The sequence below is a fragment of the Tamandua tetradactyla genome, chromosome 13 (genome assembly GCF_023851605.1).
Source record: "Tamandua tetradactyla isolate mTamTet1 chromosome 13, mTamTet1.pri, whole genome shotgun sequence".
Classification (NCBI taxonomy): Eukaryota; Metazoa; Chordata; class Mammalia; order Pilosa; family Myrmecophagidae; genus Tamandua; species Tamandua tetradactyla.
Window position 1 is genome coordinate 79,690,163 of NC_135339.1, and position 19,896 is coordinate 79,710,058.

General features: G+C 40.0%; 1 protein-coding gene and 1 long non-coding RNA gene across 3 annotated transcripts in view; one reads left to right on the forward strand and one right to left on the reverse strand.

Annotated features, from left to right (window-relative positions):
- The window catches only part of PDZD8 (PDZ domain containing 8), a 119,457-nt gene extending 108,629 nt beyond the window's left edge, over positions 1-10,828 (reverse strand). The window contains exon 1 of the mRNA XM_077126151.1: positions 9,700-10,828. Within this exon, the coding sequence (XP_076982266.1) occupies positions 9,700-10,565 (866 nt within the window). The 5' untranslated portion in view covers positions 10,566-10,828. The remainder of the gene's footprint in view (positions 1-9,699) is intronic.
- Positions 10,829-10,963: 135 nt separating this feature from the next.
- The window catches only part of LOC143654341 (uncharacterized), a 44,831-nt gene continuing 35,898 nt past the window's right edge, over positions 10,964-19,896 (forward strand). For both annotated transcript variants that reach the window (XR_013161770.1, XR_013161769.1), the window contains exons 1-2: positions 10,964-11,493; positions 11,694-11,841. This is a non-coding gene — a long non-coding RNA (uncharacterized LOC143654341). The remainder of the gene's footprint in view (positions 11,494-11,693; positions 11,842-19,896) is intronic.

The window sequence follows — 19,896 nt, forward strand, 5'->3', positions numbered from 1 at the left end:
CTAAGTGTTAATGGACTGAATTCCCCAATCAAAAGACATAGACTGGCAGAATGGATTAAAAAACAGGATCCTTTCATATGCTGTCTACAGGAAACACATCTTAGACCCAAAGATAAACATAGGTTGAAAGTGAAAGGTTGGGAAAAGATATTTCATGCAAATAACAACCAGAAAATAGCAGGAGTGGCTATACTAATATCCAACAAATTAGACTTCAAATGTAAAACAGTTAAAAGAGACAAAGAAGGACACTATATACTAATAAAAGGAACAATTAAACAAGAAGACATAACAATCATAAATATTTATGCACCGAACCAGAATCCCCCAAAATACGTGAGGAATACACTGCAAACACTGAAAAGGGAAATAGACACATATACCATAATAGTTGGAGACTTCAATTCACCACTCTCATCAATGGACAGAACATCTAGACAGAGGATCCATAAAGAAATAGAGAATCTGAATATTACTATAAATGAGCTAGACTTAACAGACATTTATAGGACATTACATCCCACAACAGCAGGATACATTTTTTTCTCAAGTGCTCATGGATCATTCTCAAAGATAGACCATATGCTGGGTCACAAAGCAAGTCTTAACAAATTTAAAAAGACTGAAATCATACACAACACTTTCTCAGATCATAAAGGAATGAAGTTGGAAATCAATAATAGGCGGAGTGCCAGAAAATTCACAAACACGTGGAGGCTCAACAACACACTCTTAAACAACGAGTGGGTCAAAGAAGAAATAGCAAGAGAAATTAGCAAACACCTCGAGGCGAATGAAAATGAAAACACAACATATCAAAACTTATGGGACGCAGCAAAGGCAGTTAAAAGAGACAAAGAAGGATACTATCTACTAATAAAAGGAACAATTCAACAAGAAGACGTAACAATCATAAATATTTATGCACCAAATCAGAATGCCCCAAAATACGTGAGGCATACACTGCAAATACTGAAAAGGGAAATAGACACATCTACCATAATAGTTGGAGACTTCAACTCCCCACTCTCATCAATGGACAGAACATCTAGACAGAGGATCAATAAAGAAACTGAGAATTTGAATATTAAAATAAATGAGATAGACTTAACAGACATTTATAGGACATTACACCCCACAACAGCAGAATACACCTTTTTCTCAAGTGCTCATGGATCATTCTCAAAGATAGACCATATGCTGGGTCACAAAGCAAGTCTCAACAAATTTAAAAAGATTGAAATCATACACAACACTTTCTCAGATCATAAAGGAATGAAATTGGAAATCAATAATAGGCAGAGTACCAGAAAATTCACTAATACGTGGAGGCTCAACAACACACTCTTAAACAACCAGTGGGTCAAGGAAGAAATTACAAGAGAAATTAGTAAATATCTCGAGGCGAATGAAAATGAAAACACAACATATCAAAACCTATGGGACGCAGCAAAGACAGTGCTAAGAGGGAAATTTATTGCCCTAAATGCTTATATCAGAAGAGAAGAAAAGGCAAAAATTCAGGAATTAACTGTCCCCTTGGAAGAACTGGAGAAAGAACAGCAAACTAACCCCAAAGCAAGCAAAAGGAAAGAAATAACAAAGATTAGAGCAGAAATAAATGAAATTGAAAACATGAAAACAATAGAGAAAATCAATAAGACCAGAAGTTGGTTCTATGAGAAAATCAATAAGATTGATGGGCCCTTAGCAAGATTGACAAAAAGAAGAGAGAGGATGCAAATAAATAAGATTAGAAATGGAAGAGGAGACATAACTACTGACCTCACAGAAATAAAGGAGGTAATAACAGGATACTATGAACAACTCTATGCTAATAAATACAACAATTTAGATGAAATGGACGGGTTCCTGGAAAGACATGAACAGCCAACTTTGACTCAAGAAGAAATAGATGACCTCAACAAACCAATCACAAGTAAAGAAATCGAAGCAGTCATTCAAAAGCTTCCTAAAAAGAAAAGCCCAGGACCAGACAGCTTCACATGTGAATTCTATCAAACATTCCAGAAAGAATTAGTACCAACTCTCCTCAAACTCTTCAAAAAAATCGAAGTGGAGGGAAAACTACCTAATTCATTCTATGAAGCCAACATCACCCTCATACCAAAACCAGGCAAAGATATTACAAAAAAAGAAAACTACAGACCAATCTCTCTAATGAATATAGATGCAAAAATCCTCAATAAAATTCTAGCAAATCGTATCCAACAACACATTAAAAGAATTATACATCATGACCAAGTAGGATTCATCCCAGGTATGCAAGGATGGTTCAACATAAGAAAATCAATTAATGTAATACACCATATCAACAAATCAAAGCAGAAAAATCACATGATCATCTCAATTGATGCAGAGAAGGCATTTGACAAGATTCAACATCCTTTCCTGTTGAAAACACTTCAAAAGATAGGAATACAAGGGAACTTCCTTAAAATGATAGAGGGAATATATGAAAAACCCACAGCTAATATCATCCTCAATGGGGAAAAACTGAAAACTTTCCCCCTAAGATCAGGAACAAGATAAGGATGCCCACTATCACCACTATTATTCAACATTGTGTTGGAGGTTCTAGCCAGAGCAATTAGACAAGAAAAAGAAATACAAGGCATCAAAATTGGAAAGGAAGAAGTAAAACTATCACTGTTTGCAGACGATATGATACTATACGTCGAAAACCCGGAAAAATCCACAACAAAACTACTAGAGCTAATAAATGAGTACAGCAAAGTAGCAGGTTACAAGATCAACATTCAAAAATCTGTAGCATTTCTATACACTAGCAATGAACAAGCTGAGGGGGAAATCAAGAAACGAATCCCATTTACAATTGCAACTAAAAGAATAAAATACCTAGGAATAAATTTAACTAAAGAGACAAAAAACCTATATAAAGAAAACTACAAGAAACTGTTAAAAGAAATCACAGAAGACCTAAATAGATGGAAGGGCATACCGTGTTCATGGATTGGAAGACTAAATATAGTTACGATGTCAATCCTACCTAAATTGATTTACAGATTCAATGCAATACCAATCAAAATCCCAACAACTTATTTTTCAGAAATAGAAAAACCAATAAGCAAATTTATCTGGAAGGGCAGGGTGCCCCGAATTGCTAAAAACATCTTGAGGAAAAAAAACGAAGCTGGAGGTCTCGCGCTGCCTGACTTTAAGGCATATTATGAAGCCACAGTGGTCAAAACAGCATGGTATTGGCATAAAGATAGATATATCGACCAATGGAATCGAATAGAGTGCTCAGATATAGACCCTCTCATCTATGGACATTTGATCTTTGATAAGGCAGTCAAGCCAACTCACCTGGGACAGAGCAGTCTCTTCAATAAATGGTGCCTAGAGAACTGGATATCCATATGCAAAAGAATGAAAGAAGACCCATCTCTCACACCCTATACAAAAGTTAACTCAAAATGGATCAAATATCTAAACATTAGGTCTAAGACCATAAAACAGTTAGAGGAAAATGTAGGGAGATATCTTACGAATCTTACAATTGGAGGCGGTTTTATGGACCTTAAACCTAAAGCAAGAGCACTGAAGAAGGAAATAAATAAATGGGAGCTCCTCAAAATTAAACACTTTTGTGCATCAAAGAACTTCATCAAGAAAGTAGAAAGACAGCCTACACAATGGGAGACAGTATTTGGAAATGACATATCAGATAAAGGTCTAGTATCCAGAATTTATAAAGAGATTGTTCAACTCAACAACAACAAAAAGACAGCCAACCCAATTACAAAATGGGAAAAAGACTTGAACAGACACCTCTCAGAAGAGGAAATACAAATGGCCAAAAGGCACATGAAGAGATGCTCAATGTCCCTGGCCATTAGAGAAATGCAAATCAAAACCACAATGAGATATCATCTCACACCCACCAGAATGGCCATTATCAACAAAACAGAAAATGACAAGTGCTGGAGAGGATGCGGAGAAAGAGGCACACTTATCCACTGTTGGTGGGAATGTCAAAGGGTGCAACCACTGTGGAAGGCAGTTTGGCGGTTCCTCAAAAAGCTGAATATAGAATTGCCATACGACCCAGCAATACCATTGCTGGGTATCTATTCAAAGGACTTAAGGGCAAAGACACAAACGGACATTTGCACACCAATGTTTATAGCAGCGTTATTTACAATTGCAAAGAGATGGAAACAGCCAAAATGTCCATCAACAGACGAGTGGCTAAACAAATTGTGGTATATACATACGATGGAATATTATGCAGCTTTAAGACAGGATAAAATTATGAAGCATGTAATAACATGGATGGACCTAGAGAACATTATGCTGAGTGAGTCTAGCCAAAAACTAAAGGACAAATACTGTATGGTCCCACTGATATGAACCGACATTCGAGAATAAACTTGAAATATGTCATTGGTAACAGAGTCCAGCAGGAGTTAGAAACAGGGTAAGATAATGGGTAATTGGAGCTGAAGGGATACAGACTGTGCAACAGGACTAGATACAAAAACTCAAAAATGGACAGCACAATAATACCTAATTGTAAAGTAATCATGTTAAAACACTGAATGAAGCTGCATCTGAGCTATAAGTTTGTTTTTTTTTTACTATTATTATTACTTTTATTTCTTTCCTCTATATTAACATTCTATATCTTTTTCTGTTCTGTTGCTAGTTCTTCTAAACCGATGCAAATGTACTAAGAAACGATGATCATGCATCTATGTGATGATGTTAAGAATTACTGATTGCATATGTAGAATGGTATGATTTCTAAATGTTCGGTTAATTTCTTTTTTTCCGTTAATTAAGAAAAAAAAAAAAAGAAAAAAAAAAAAAAGAATAGATACAGTGCATTAAACCTAACTTTACGAATGATTTTGTCAGCTTTAAGTGAATTTATTTTGAATTTTTTTGAGAAGACCTGGATCACTTAAAACATTTTTTACACCATATAATCAGCAAAATAAAAATGCTATAATTACTGTTAAGAATAAATGCTTCTCTTCCTTATCTCAGAAGACCAAAGAAGAAATAGTTCAATTACAAACCACATTACAAACCTAATTTAGATCTCTGAAATTAACGGTATAGCTAGGGAAGATATAAATATTTATAGAGATGTTAAAAGATTCTGCACCTAACTAGAGCCCTGTTTCTCATGGGGATAGTGCTCCTCCAGGTTCTTAATCACTAAGAATATGTGAAAAGTTTCTTCAAAACACATGAGAATGTTTGTCAAGAGTAAAAGAACAAAACAATCATGTATGACAAAAATATGTTCAGAAGACATTTCATGGGCCTGAAAAGTGAAGTCTTCCCTAAATATCTGTTTCATACTCATCCATTAAACTCAGATATAGTTTCAATAAATAGATGTTTCCCTATTTGTAGAACAGAGTAGCAAATGTTTATATATTTAATTATTAATAACCCATCTCGCATGAAAGCAAAGTATCTACCAAGCAATTGCCGCTATTTACTGAACATCACTATACTGCAGAGAAATGGAAAATGTTTTAAGGGCATTTTCTTCCTCGCAAAATTACTTTTAAAAATCATTATATATTGTTATCGAGGTTGAACTTAAATGTTTGGGAATGGACAGAGGTGATGGGAGCTTATTATTGGATCATAAATAATAGTGCTGTATTATAGGTGAATTTGACTGACAGTGGTTATTTAAAAGTCATGTATGTTACTGATTAACACTACCAATACAAAAAAGTTATTGGATGAACTACTACATGTGTGAAAAAATAATAATAATAGAGGGGTGTAAGGGAAAGAACCAGCAATGCAAACTACGGACTACAGTTAACATAATATTTTAATATGCTTTCATCAATAATAAATTTACCACACTAATACTAGGGATCAACAATAAGGGGGAAGAAGTGGAATGGGAGGATTTGGGTTTATTTTTTATTCTTATTTCTGTTCTGGAGTAAAGAAAATGTTCTGTAATTGATCATGGGGATGAAAGCAAAACCATGTGTATACTTTGGATGGTCTGTATGTTGTGTTAATATATCTCAAAATAGAAAAAAAAATACAGCATTCCCATATATGCCCCTATTGCTGACACTATGCACAAGTGTGGTACCTTTGTTACAATGATGAAAGAATATTAAAGTACTACTGTTAACTATAAAAAGAAATCATTATATTGATAACATCTTTTACAAAATAAAGTTGCTCAACAAAAGTTCCTTCAAAGATGTGATATTTAGAGATAAGTAAAACTTATCACTCCTCCTATCCAACTATTAACTCTTTCCAGTTTCTCTAATTAGCAACAGTAATGCTCCTCATTTAGTAAAGGTTCCTAATTCATACAATTCCAGGCCAGGCAAGTACTCTCAATAATGTAGCAAGTAGGTGAGGATCATAAACTCCACATAGGAGCTTACACACCAAGTTGGAACAAGTAACAGAAGCTACTACGATCCATCTGGCCATCCTGTAGGATGAGGAATGCAGGCCTCGCACTACAAGATCTTCTAATTTTTCTTAAGAGATGCCAAAAATTTAAATAATGAAAAATCTTCCATCTTATAAAAGGTGGTAATTAAAAAAAAACAAAACACACATGGTGCAAACAAATAAAAGGTTCCTGTAAACTGAATTAGGCCCTCCAGAGGCAGTGTGTTAGTTACATAGCAATAATACTCTAGGAACAGAAGCATCAGTTAAGAATCCCAAATATTTGACTCCCCAACCCTAAACTCCCCAGAACTATTACTCAGATATTATGCTGCAGAAGGAGTCTCCATCTCTCAAGATCATTACTGATAATCAACCTTTCTCCCTGGAGATTAGTTTTTTGGTTAAATTTTAAAAATATATTACTACTCTAATCTACTATTTAAAAATACACACTTTAAGATGAAATCAAAACATTGAGGTGGCAGATTTAAGGAATTCCTAACTTCTATAAATCAGTAAATACATTTTCTACAAATTTTAATTCAATTTTTAAAACAGTATAATGTTTTGCAAACTGTGTTAAGTGGGTAATATGACACATCAATCTGCTGGGTCCTTAGAAAGCAACTACTTGAGCTACTTAGCATCTCTAGCTGAAATATCAGGAACTGGAAGTCGGGATAAGACACTTCACTTAAGCAACATGAAAAAGGAAAAACAAATGGGGTGGGGGGAGAGGGGAGAAGTGACCACAAGGTTAACTGGTAATATATTTCTGTTATGCAATAATTCAAAGTACTAAACAAACCTAAGACTCATAATTTTCTTTACTGTTTAAGTAGATTAGATAGCTGAAAGGATGAACAAGCAAAATCTATTTGTATTAAAAAAAGAAATGCTATGTAGGACAGCACACAAAGATTTTAACCTCATGATCTGACCTTAAGAGGAGCCTCCCTCAAAATTTCTAATAAGAAAAAAATATATGCTCTACAGTCACACTCTTCTCAGAGCTTTTGTCTAACTTGGAAAGATGTCCCACATATCTGTTACTACCTTTTTTTTAAATCCCTTAAAAACAGGATGAAGTTAAAAAAAAAAAAAAGTCTGACTTTATTAGTGAGAATTGTGATGGTTGTGATACATCTTAGATGTATTTTAATTCATTCTCCTATCTGAAACTTGAACATCACTAGTTTGATACAATTAGTTATATGGACAAGAGAATCTGACACCTCCTGAGGTAGCCCTTTTCATCCTTACACTTTTTTTTCTACTAAGCTAAAATCAGCTTCTTAGTAACTTCAACACCATCAACAGTAGTCTAGTTTAAATTTTAAATGTAGCTAATTCACTTCTCACTAGACTCTAAGCTCCATGAGGATTGAGACTATTTCTGTTCTCTACTGAAGTCTCAGCACTTAGAACAATGATAGGCACACAGTAGGTGTACAATAAGTATCTGCAGATGGTGATGCATTCTGTGCAGCATTTACTGACTGATCATCCAGATGCCCTTAATAGAGAAAGCCAAGATGTACATATTGCTGGAGGGATCACTTAATGCTCAAAGTTTGAAACTGAAATATCATAAGCAAACTCATGCTGTGCTTTTTTTTTTTTAATCCCTTTGGGTATAGTAAATGAAAGGCAATTTTACCATATTTTAAACGGCAGTGCTATTCAATGATACAGATGATAAAGCTCCTTCACTGGCAGTGGCTATTTTGCAAATAACCCCCAATAATAACTCAATCAAATTTAATTAACTAAAAGCTATCCAGAAAGCATCAGAATTGAAGTTGTGATTATCAAAATTTATCACAACTTTTTCCCTTCATTGTCTTAGCAACACACTACTATAAATAAACACCTCACTATTTAAACACTAGGACTCGTTTATAATTTAGTCACATATTCGAGACTTAGATTTCATAAAGTATGTTCTACTTCACAGAACAGGAGTTCAAACAGTTAACAATAACGCACCATTCTCTGCAAATCTATGGAAATACTTTCATCATAAAATATATTTTCCTGCCACCCCACAGTCTTAAGCTTCCACTGTATGGTTTAAGCTTAAGTGAAAGATAATTTGTAAAGCGAGTCTGCCACATAGACAAATATAATCCTATCCAAACCCAACCATAATAAATATTTCTTGATTATCTGGGTCACTGATCCTAGAGCCTATGGTAGAAAATTAGTGATCTGAAAATATGCGATTTCCACTAATGAGCATTAGATAAGGCAAATACAAGATGGATACTTTATAATAAAAGACAAAATTCAAGAGTTATTTTAATGAGCACAAAATCAAAGGAGAACAGAGAAATTAGAACTTCAGTTGCTTTAGAAGGAACTTAAGATCATGCATTCAACTGAATACGTTTGCCCAGTCCAGAGCCTCCAGCCCTATAAAACTATCTTTACCCTTTCACTTTTTTTATGATATTAAAAGAAAACTCTTATAAAACTAATCAAAACAGCAAAATTATCAATATACTACATAAAACTAAGCCATCAGATGCAAGAATGCTTTAAAAAAAAATTAAAACCACAACTTGGGTTTTAAATGCTACCTGCAAGCTGACTTCAGGTTCGGTGTAAGGAACTTGAGGGGCAGAGTCAGGGTCTTTGCAGATGATATTAATACAAAATGTACAGTAGGCTCCCAACTTATTTTCCAATTTGCTGTGGAGAAGTATTCCTGCCATCTCTGCCCTGAAAGTTGCCAAAGTATCAAAGCAAAAGTGGTTTGTAGTTGCAAAATACAACAGATCTGGACAGTGAGCACTCATCATGCCTGTACTTTGCACCTAAGAACAGTTTCTCAATGTGGACAAGGAGATGCTGCAAAGCCTATGACACCGCAGCCCTCAATGCAGCAACCACAAACAGAAATAGTTCCTCAGCAGTCCCAGAGTCGACTGCTGTGGACTACTATGTTTAATATGCTGCTTATAAGAAGACGGATTCTACCACGTGGATAGCACCACGAATGCCCACGAACACACAGAAAGGTTTCTAGCTCCTGTTAATGCGGTTTTTGTTAGCAAATAAAGCGTCCGCTACTTGTGCTTCTTTAGGGCACTGTCCAGGTTTAGGAGCACACCTGGAAGAGGAGGGGCTGGGGACAAGGTTTTTGCCCTTCCAACTCTAGGCAGGCAAGCGCACCCCGCCAGGCTCGGATTCCGCTGCTGGGTCCCCCGCGACCACGGAAAGCCTCCCTGCCCCCGGCCTCCCCCTCACCTGATCTTGTAACTCGGAAGGGTGTGCTTGCGCTTGATGATTTTCTTGAGCTGGTTGACGATGATGGAGGTGAGCTGGGGCATGGGCCGCCCTTCAAACTGGGAGCGCACCTCGAAGTCGATCAGCGGGTCCTCCACAAAGGAGAAGAACCAGTGGGTGAAGGGCACGCGGGTGAAGACGAAGCGCAGCCTCCCCACCACTCGGGACAACTTGACGAACAGGTACGCGGACTTGCCAAACACCAGGTCCACGTCGATGGCCAGGTGGAAGCCCCCGTGGTACTCCACCTCCGCCTCGAAGGCCAGCTCCTCGGGGGAGGTGGCGGGCGGCGCCTCCCCGTCGGGGCCGTCCGGCTCCCCGGAGGCCGAGGGCACGACGGGCCGGAGGAGCCGGATGGTCTTGATGAAGGGCACGGTCTCGCCCAAGAACACGTCCCGCAGGCTCAGCCCCTCCAGCAGACGCCCGGCCGTCTTGGTCTGCAGCAGCTCCTCGAACTCTACCTTGATCTTCTTGGTGACCCAGCGGCGGGCCAGCGCGGTGTCCCGCAGCTCCCGGAACAGGAACAGGATGGTGGCGTTGAGGAAGTAGCAGGTCTCCCGCGTCGGCGGGACGGGGGTCTCGGGGTCCGGGGTCGCGCTGCTCTCGGGGGACCCGCCGGAGGGCTCCTCAGCCCCGCCGCCGCCATAAAGGTACTCCTTCAGGGGCAGGCCCGGCACCGGCTTGATGTAGCGGAAGCCCTCGCCCGCGCGGGCGGCCTCGTCCGGCGGTGGCTCGGGATGTTTGCGGTAAAGCAGCAGGAACTGGGTGAGGAGCGTGAGGAAGGAGCCCAGCACGGCCGACGCCAGGATCATAAACAGCAGCCCCATCCCTCCCCCGCCGCCGCCCGGGCCCCCGGGGCACCTGCTCCAGCGCCAACAGCGCCGCTCTCTTCACGCCGCCGCCCCCGCTGCCTCCATCTTGGGGACATCAGCCTGTAGGGCGGGGGCGAGCGGCTCCTGGGCCTTGTCCGGCTAACCGGACCGACTCGGTGCGGCGCCTTAGCCTGCAGGGGCCCCGCGACTCCTTAGACGCTGCCGGAGACTGCTGGCTTGCAGGCGGCTGCCGCGGCAGCGGCGACGGCGGCGGCAGCGGCGGCGGCGGTGGCTGGGCGGGGGCGGGGGCGGGGGCGGGAGAGGGCGGGAGGGGGCGGGATCGGCGCCTCTCTAAAGCTTCCACTCATTGGACGAGTGGCGCGTGACGCAGGGCACGTGCTCGCTCCCGGCAGCGTCGCCTGGCAGCCAGCACCCGGGCGCGCGCACGCGGGTCCTTATTCACCTCTGGGGCACACACTTCCAGCCCCGCCCCCCAACGCCAACGTTCCATTCCCCGGCGGAGGGCGCCAGGCGGAACACGTGGCTGTCTGTTCTGGAGCCGCCGCGGGGAGCGGAGAGGATAACTGGGCCGGCCGGTTGGAGGAGGAGGGCCAGGCGGAGCTGGCTTGGTGCACTGTTGATCTCCGTCATCCCGTTACCTTGTGATGCGCCCACCCCCTTCATTGGCCTTGGTCCATATCTGTTACCTCTGCTGCAGTGTGGTTCTTCCCATCGTGCTGCTGGCGACGACTTTCCCTGAGGGCAGCGTCGCAGACAACCTGGGGTGTCTGCTAGGAGACGTCCCCAGCCGAGGACTGCCTCAGGGACCGCCATCGCTGACCGCCAATCCGACCAGCAAACGCTCTGCGTCGGCAGAGGGTGGACCCGGAGAATCAAGGACAGAGAAAAGAGGTGTAAGATGTGGACTTACTTTATCATCAAGGTGGGTGGATAGTCAAGATTTAAATAAGAAAGAAGTAAGTAAAAGAGCTGTGAGAGGAATGAGTGAGATTAATTTGCCAGATGGCTGGAAAATGAACAGTGGCTCCCTGTGAAGCTCTTGCAGTGTGCTAAACCCTCGCGTGTATTACCACATTTATTCTGTCAGTGAGGAAGTTTGATTAGCTCCCACCCATTTTACAGATGTCGACACTGGGGCAGAGAGGCCAAGTTGCCTGGAGTCACACAGGAGTCTGATTGATCTAAAGCCTAAGCTCTTGATTACAATACATTATGACTCAGAGATCCCTGGAGTTGTATGAGGACTTCCCTGTTCCTTGGTACACGAAATGTGAGTTGTTTTAAGACTTAAGGAAATTTTCACTGAGTAGTAGCTTGACCAAAGCCATTGATTTAATGAAGCCAGGTTGCCCAGCAACAGGGCTACCCACCTCTGCCCTCAGAGCGCCATCCTCACACCACCACCACCACCACACACATGTACATTACAAGCTCTGGCTGCTTGGTTGTTACATCATAAATGCTTATTCCCTCCAACTACAGGGACATGAGAGCAGTTTTACAACTAGTCCAACGGGTGGTCAGATATTCCATACCTAAAAGTCAGACTGGTTCTGGTGGCCCTAAGGGACCTGGGCAGGGCTCCTCTCAAGTCCTTGAAACTCTTGAAGCCAGTGATTCTCTTGCCTCTGGGCCATTCCAAAACAAAAATAGAGTTCGTCCCCAGCCAGGACAGGAACAGGACTTTGGAACCTGTCCCATCTTGCTGGGAGCCTCATGCCAGGTGTGGGAGCAGAATAGCTCCATTATTATGAAAACATAAGAAGGACGTCTGCTTAGGAACCAAGCTCAAACCCCACATTTCACATGCTGTGGCTATCCAAAGCCATTCCAGGACTTCTGAAAATGCCAAGACAACTTATATCCTCATGGCTACCATCTCAATTCTGTATGATGTCAACTCAAAAAGGCAAATTATATTCTTCCTTTATTTCCACCCAAAACCTTACTCATACCTTTCATGCATCATTGTGTTAGATGTCACAGAAGCTGGGTTGGGGTGGGGTATGGGTGGGCAGGGAACAGAAGAGTTATTCACATCATTGAGCTACCAACACTTCAAATTGCATATTGATCCATCCTGGGCCTTAAAAATATTCTTCAACCATCTCCTTTCCCTGCAGGAAAAGTTGATAATCTTCCAGGGAATGATTCTTCAGGCTCCTCCCTCTTCTGTTCCCCTCCCACCTGTTCCTCACTTCTCAGATTGCCTTTGTGTTCCAACCTGACTCTTGCAGGGCTTAGATTGGGGCAACCCCGAGACCGAAGAGCATGCCAGGTGCAGAGTATGACGTTAATTTTACTAGGACTTATGAAGAAGAGCTGCTTCTTTATTGAGATATAATTCAAAGACTACAAATTCACCCATTTAAAGTGTACAATTAATGACTTTTAGTATATTCACAGAGTTGTGCATCCATCACCACTATCAAATTCCAGAACATTTTCATCAACCCAAAAATAAACTCCATGCCAGCAGTTACTCCCTATTGGCCTCTACCCCCAGAACCTGGCAATCACTAATCTACCTTCTCTGTCTGTGAATTTGCCTAATCTGGACATTTCCCATAAATTCTGTAACGTGGTCTTTTATATCTGGCTTCTTTCACTTAGCTTAAGGTTCAGGAGCACAAGGTTCATCCACGTTATAGCATGTATCAGAATGTCATTCCTCTTTATGACCAAATACTATTCCGTTGTATGGCTATACTATATATAAATGGATATATATCCTTTTATCAGTTGTCAGACATTGGGTTGTTTCTGCTTTGGGGCTATGTGATCTGGGTCCAGAGGGCAGACTGTTGGAATTGAATTATGAATCCCCAGAAAAATGTGTTCTTAATCTTATTCTATTCCTTTTGCTGTGGACTCATTACAAATAGGATCTCTTGAAGAGGTGAGTTCAGTTAGGTGTGGCCCAACTGAATCAGGTTGGAGTTTAAGCAGAATGAAGTTCAGGTATTGAGAGGGAGAAAGTCATAGGAAGAGCAAGAAACCAAAAGTCACCGGAGCCAGAGGACAAAGGAGAAGACATAGCCATGTGCATTGCCATGTGACGGAACAGCCAAGACCCAAGGATTGCCAACAGCCAGGCCCAGAACACCACAGTCTTTGGGGAAAAAGCACTGTCTTCCTGACACTTTAATATTGGACTTCTCCTCACCTAAAAACAGTGAGCCAATAAATTCCCCTTGTTTAAACCAACCCATTGTATGGTATTTGTTTTGTTGTTGTTGTTGTTTGTTAATTTTTTAATTTTTTTTAAATACCAAAAAAACAGTAAACAAACACAAACATTCGTAACTTTTGATCATTCCATTCTACATATATAATCAGTAATTCACAATATCATCACATAGTTGCATATTCATCATCATGATCGTTTCTTGGAACATTTGCATCTATTCAGAAAAAGAAATACAAAGAAAACAGAAAAAAATTCATACATGCCATACACCCACCCCTTCCCCTCAGTATGGTGTGTTTTAGCATATGGGAAACTAAGAAATGAGATCATATAATATATGGTCTTTTGTGTCTGGCTTCTTTCACTTAACCAGGAGCCCAGGTTCATCCATGTCATAGTGTATCAGAACTTTTTATGACAGAATAATATCCCATCGCACAGAAATTCCTCATTTTATTTGTCCATCTATCAGTTAATGAGATTTGGATTGTTTACAGTTTGGGACCAATATGAATAAGGCTGCTATGAACATTTGTACAGCTTTTGCATGAATATATGTTTTGATTTATCTTGGGTATATATCTAGGAGTAGCATTGCTAGTCCATGTGATAACTATGTTTAACCTGAAGAACTGCCAGACTTTTTCCAAAGTGTACACACCATTTCACATTTCTGCCAGCACTGCATGAGGATTCCAATTTCTCTACATCCTTGCTATCACTTGACATCTTTTTTTTTTTATTATAGCCATCCTAATGGGTATAAATTGGAACCTAATTGTGGTTGGATTTGCATTTCCCTGATGGCTAATGTTGAACATTTTTATATTCTTGTTGGCTATTTGTATATCTTCATTGGAGAAATGTGTGTTCAAATCCTTTGCCCATTTTCACAATGGATTATTTGCCTTTTTAATTAATGAGTTGTAATATTCTTTTTATATTCTAGATAGAAATCCCTTATCAGATATATGATTTGCAAAAGTTTTCTCCCATTCTTTAAGCTGTCTTTTCACTTTTGACTAAAGTCTTTTGAAGCACAAACATTTTTAATATTGAAGTCAAATTTATTTTTTTCTTTTGTTGCTTGTACTTCTAGTGTCATAAAAGAGACTATTGCCTAATCCAAGGTCATGAAGATTTACACCTGTGGTTTCTTTTAAGAGTTTATAGTTTTAGCTCTTATGTTTTGCTCTTTGGTCCACTTTGAATTAATTTTTGTGTATAGTTCAAGGTAGGGATCCAACTTCATTTTTTTGCATATGGCTGTCCAGTTGTCTTGAAAAGATTGTTCTTTCCCCCATTGAATGGTCTTAGCACCCTTGTCAAAAATCAATTGAGCATAAATGTGGAGATTTCTAAACACTCAATTCTATTCCATTGGCCTATATGTCTAACCTTATTCTAGTACCACGAAATCTCGATTACTGTAGCTTTGTAGTAAGTTTTGAAATCAGGAAGTGTGCATCCTCCAATTTTGTGTGTGTGTGTGTGTGTGTGTGTGTGTGTGTGTGTAAAATGAGAAAGCCAAGCCAGTTCTGAGGAACAGAAATGTCAGTGTGAGATATGGTGTGAATGACAGTGTGAGATATGGTGTGGGGTTGAGTTGGCATTTGGGAAATCTCCAAGTTTAAAGAAAAACATTAAAGCTCTACCTTCAGTGAAAAGTTCTCAGTAACCACAACTTGCCCTTGGGAAAAGTCAGAAAACAGCACCGCCCTACTACACCAATAGTAGAGAATGTAAACCACACGGTACCTCTGGCTTTGTTAGCAGCAAGAGCAACACAGCATATTCAGGATCCTCAGGGATCTCAGAGCAAATTGTATAGGCCTCCAGCCTCAAGGGGACACAGCTGAGTTTGGCCTCCAGCGAGGAAGGGAGAGCAACCAAAACCCACCCTGGAACTAAGTCAGTTACTGACACTTATCCTTGAGATAGCAGGATGGATGCTTGGAATCATAAGAATTAGAATATTAAAGGTGTGTGAGCTTATTTGTATGGGGTGGTGGATTCTCCTTATTTCCTACTTTTCATGTTTCTTAGTGAAAGAACCTTAATAAGTATAACACACCTGTCTTTTCTCCACCGTTGTTGATCTGAATTATCTGATTGGTGGATTTTGTTGAAATCTGGGCATAAAAGGCTTAGCCCCTTCTGGGTTCTCCTTGGGAGGCTGCCTGTCTGCTGAAGGCATGTGTTCTACTCAGCTTTCTGCCAGTTCATAAGCATGACTGTGTCTGTGCTGGTGGCCTGTGGTTCAGCTCTGGCAGTGACCGGGCTGGTAAATTTAAATCTGCTGTGCCCGTCTCAGCTATGTACACCAATCTGGCTTTAAACAGTAATAAAACTGAAATTTTGATCTCTACCCCCTGTTTCACTCTTCAGAACCCAGATGGTAGAGAGAGGTATTAGTTAATTGATTCAGACATCTCGCTCTTTTATTTTGGTTAAATGATAAGAATTTATTGGCTCATAGTTTGGAGGCTAGAAGTCTAGAATCAAGATGTTGGCTAGGACATGCTTTCTCCTGGAGTTGGTAGAGTTCTGGTGATGGTACTCCACTAACACATGGCAGTGTCCTTGGGCTTCTCCTGTGGCTTTCTCTGACTTCTGGCTTCTCCTTACAAGGCCTCCAGTAGGAGGGATTAACCCCACCCTGATCCAGCTGGCCACACCTAAAATCTTCAAAGATCTCACAAATTAATGAGTCTACTTCTTGACTCACCTTAACATATGCAAAGATACTATTCACAAATAGGTTCACACCTAAAGGAATGTGGTTAAGACTTGAACATATCTTTTGTGGGGTACATGATTCAATTACAACACTTTTGAAAGTGGACAGCCCATAGAAACTGAACGCAGACCCAAGATCCCTACAACATGCAGATGTCTGCATTGAGCTAGAGAGATTCCACCCAGAACCAGATTTCTCCAGATGCCAGGGACCACTGATTATTTCCAGTCTTCCTTACACACTTTTGGTTTTTAATCTTTTTCCTCTTTAAGGGTTTAAGATATGCAATTCTGATCTTTCCTGTAATGTTAATTTCACTAGTATTAGTGACCTACACGAAGCGTGTCTATTATTTAGAAATCCCAAGGCGTTGCTATTAGAGTAAGTTTAAAGGATTATGGGATATACCCAAACATGTATTAATGGCCATCCCTATAATAGATGCTTCTAAAATGAAATTTGATCAAGGATAGTGAAAAAACACCTTTGGATAATTAGGGATAAACTTCTGGATAAGGTTGCTATCACTCTATCTGTGTAAAGAAGACCCCACCTTAACCTAATCATATAAATCAGTCCAACTTTAAAACATTTTTCCCTTTTGTCAGTTTACAACGATGTTTTCTTTTTAGTAATACTAAAGATCAAATAAGAAAGACTCAAACATTTAAAACCATAAATGATTCCTAATGAATTAGAAAGAAGTTCAATTAAAAAAAAAAATAGTAGTTCAACATTTAGGCATAGAGAAAACTGAGGATGGGAAAATGCTCTATTATTCTACCCTTATCAACAATGTTACCTTTAATAAACATTTAAATGAAGCAAATGTCTTTGTGCTAGAAGTAGAAGAAACAAATACTGAGATGTAACTGAGGCTGTTTGCCATGTCAAAACCCAGCCAAAGTAAACCTACAGCTTCACTAAAGTTTATCACATCTCTTGTGATGCTTTTTCCCCCTTGTGGGAATCTGGCTCTTTTGTGCCAATTAAAGATGAGGGATAGTGTCCTTTGGGTATCTTAGTTAGATCATTCTAAATAAGTCTCTGGTTCTCTCTGACACTCTTTAATGAACTATTTCTTCTTACAAAGAATCATAACTGAAAAATCTTTCTGGGGCCATGCATTGTAACGTTCCCTGTTGTATCTAGGACAACACCAAAAGTGAGGTGGCACATGTCTATCTAAATTAAGAAAAGACAACCTTAGTTTTTCCTTTGCCTAGAATTGAAAAGGCAGAAAAGAGCATTACTCCCACCCTAATTGAGTCAATGATCTCTTAATCTCTACACTATTTTGTACCGCTAATTGGGAAAAACACAATTACGAAGTGATTTCTTCTTGTGCTTCTTGTTCTCTGGTTTTGTTTGTTTTTGTTGTTGTTGTTTTGGTTTTGTTGGCTGCTGTTCCTCTACTAGCCCGTAATATTTTGGAGTGGTCCCATGATTGTGCCCTTTGCCTTCTCCTTTTTTCACTCTGCATCCTTACCTGGATTATGACATCTGTTCCAAAAGCTTCAACTGACACCTCTTCAGACATACCTCTCTTCCACCTGTTCCCAAGATTCCAGTGCCACCTGACCAAAAAATGAATTTTTGTCTTCCTTCTGGTAGAGACTGATAGTTGCTTCCACAGTGTCCATTCACTCCTTCTTCCTTAGTCACAGAACTCCGATTTTATTCTGAATGACAATGAACATAGCTAAAAAATTCTTATTTCCCAATTTTCCTTACACCAAGGTATGGCCATGGGACTGGTTTCTAAAATTTAAGAAGTGTCATGTGTGACTTTTTGGACGTCTCTTTAAAGGGAGTTGACTCAGCTGAAAACTACACCATTTTGTTCTTCCCCCTCATTCCTCCCCCCAGTTACCTGAAATTGGAATCAGGATCTCTGGAGCTCTAGCAGCCATCTTGGACCATGAAGTAATGTTGAAAATGGAAACCACAGACTGCCATTATAGGCCTGGATTTTCTGTTACATCCAGTCAAACCTAATCCTAATTAATTTACTCTACAGCCATCCCTCCCAAGCTGGCTCCTTCTCTGTGCTCCCTATCCAGGTGATGGCCTCACCGTTCACCTAATTGCTCAAGCCTTTACTACTCCTCATTCCACCAGAATATTTTGATTCTCTCTCTTTAGTGTATCTCAAATTTGTCCTCACTTCTCTATCCTCATCACCAGGGCCTTATTTTAGGCCCTCTTCTCTTTTCTTGCACTTATTTTTAATTCCACAGTTGTTTCCTAATTGGCCACTTTGCCTGTCTTGCCTCCTTGTAATCATTCTCTACACTGTTGCCAGAGTGAGTTTTCTCTAGCGAAAATCTTATCATGCCACGTCATTGCTAAAACTCCTTCAGGGGCTCACCACAGGCATATTAATAATAATGGCTTGGCTCTCATGCATTGAAAGGAATACTCTATGGGGTAGGAACTATCATCTCCATCTTATGGGTGAGAAAACTGAATGCTTAATGCATATATATAACCTGCCAAAACTCACTCAGCTAAGAAGTGGAGGAGCAGAGATATGAACAAACTCTGTGTAACCCCAAAGCCTCTCATTTTAGGGCCTTTCTCCCTTTAGGATACACTCCAAACTCATTAGCACGAGAAACTAGGCCCTTTGTTGTTCTGACCTCTGCTTCCTGCCTGGCTAGCTCTCTCATTACTCCCACCCCATCCCATGGCAGGAATTAGTTGAGAAATTTAAGGACATGACAATAACTCAGCAATCGAAATAAATACTATTTAATGCAATATTTTAAACAACAGACTAATTTAAAAATCCATGAGGAATGAAGTATTAAAGTTTTAAATAAAGACAGGATCCAGCTCTGCTGGGCTGAGCCATATTGGAACCTGAGGGAAAAGGACAAATGTGTACCTCTGTAAATGCTTCTATGAATTTTTTTTTTTTTAAAGTATTTTTTTATTTTATTATTTTTTGTTTGTTTGTTTGTTTTTTACATGGGCTGGGGCCGGGAATCGAACCGGGGTCCTCCGGCATGGCAGGCAAGCACTCTTGCCCGCTGAGCCACCGCGGCCCACCCCGTTTCTATGAATTTTTAATGGCTAATTTTTTTCCAGGATTAGATTCTGAAAATATTATTGGTGAGTTTGCTTCTATTAAAATCAGGAAAGTAAAATTATAATAAATTCTCCTTTCTGTGTAAATGACATTTAAATTTAAAGTAATGTGAGTTAATACACCTACTTTTCAAATTTTCAATATTTCTTCAACGATTTTAATGTTCTGGGGGAAAAAATAAGCATCGAAAAATGGCTTCTTCAAAACTGAACTTACTTACTTCTAGCAGGAAGCATTCTCTGATTGCCTACAATTCCTTCCTTCCTGAACTCTAAGTCTGGGTTGGAGGTTTCCACTCACC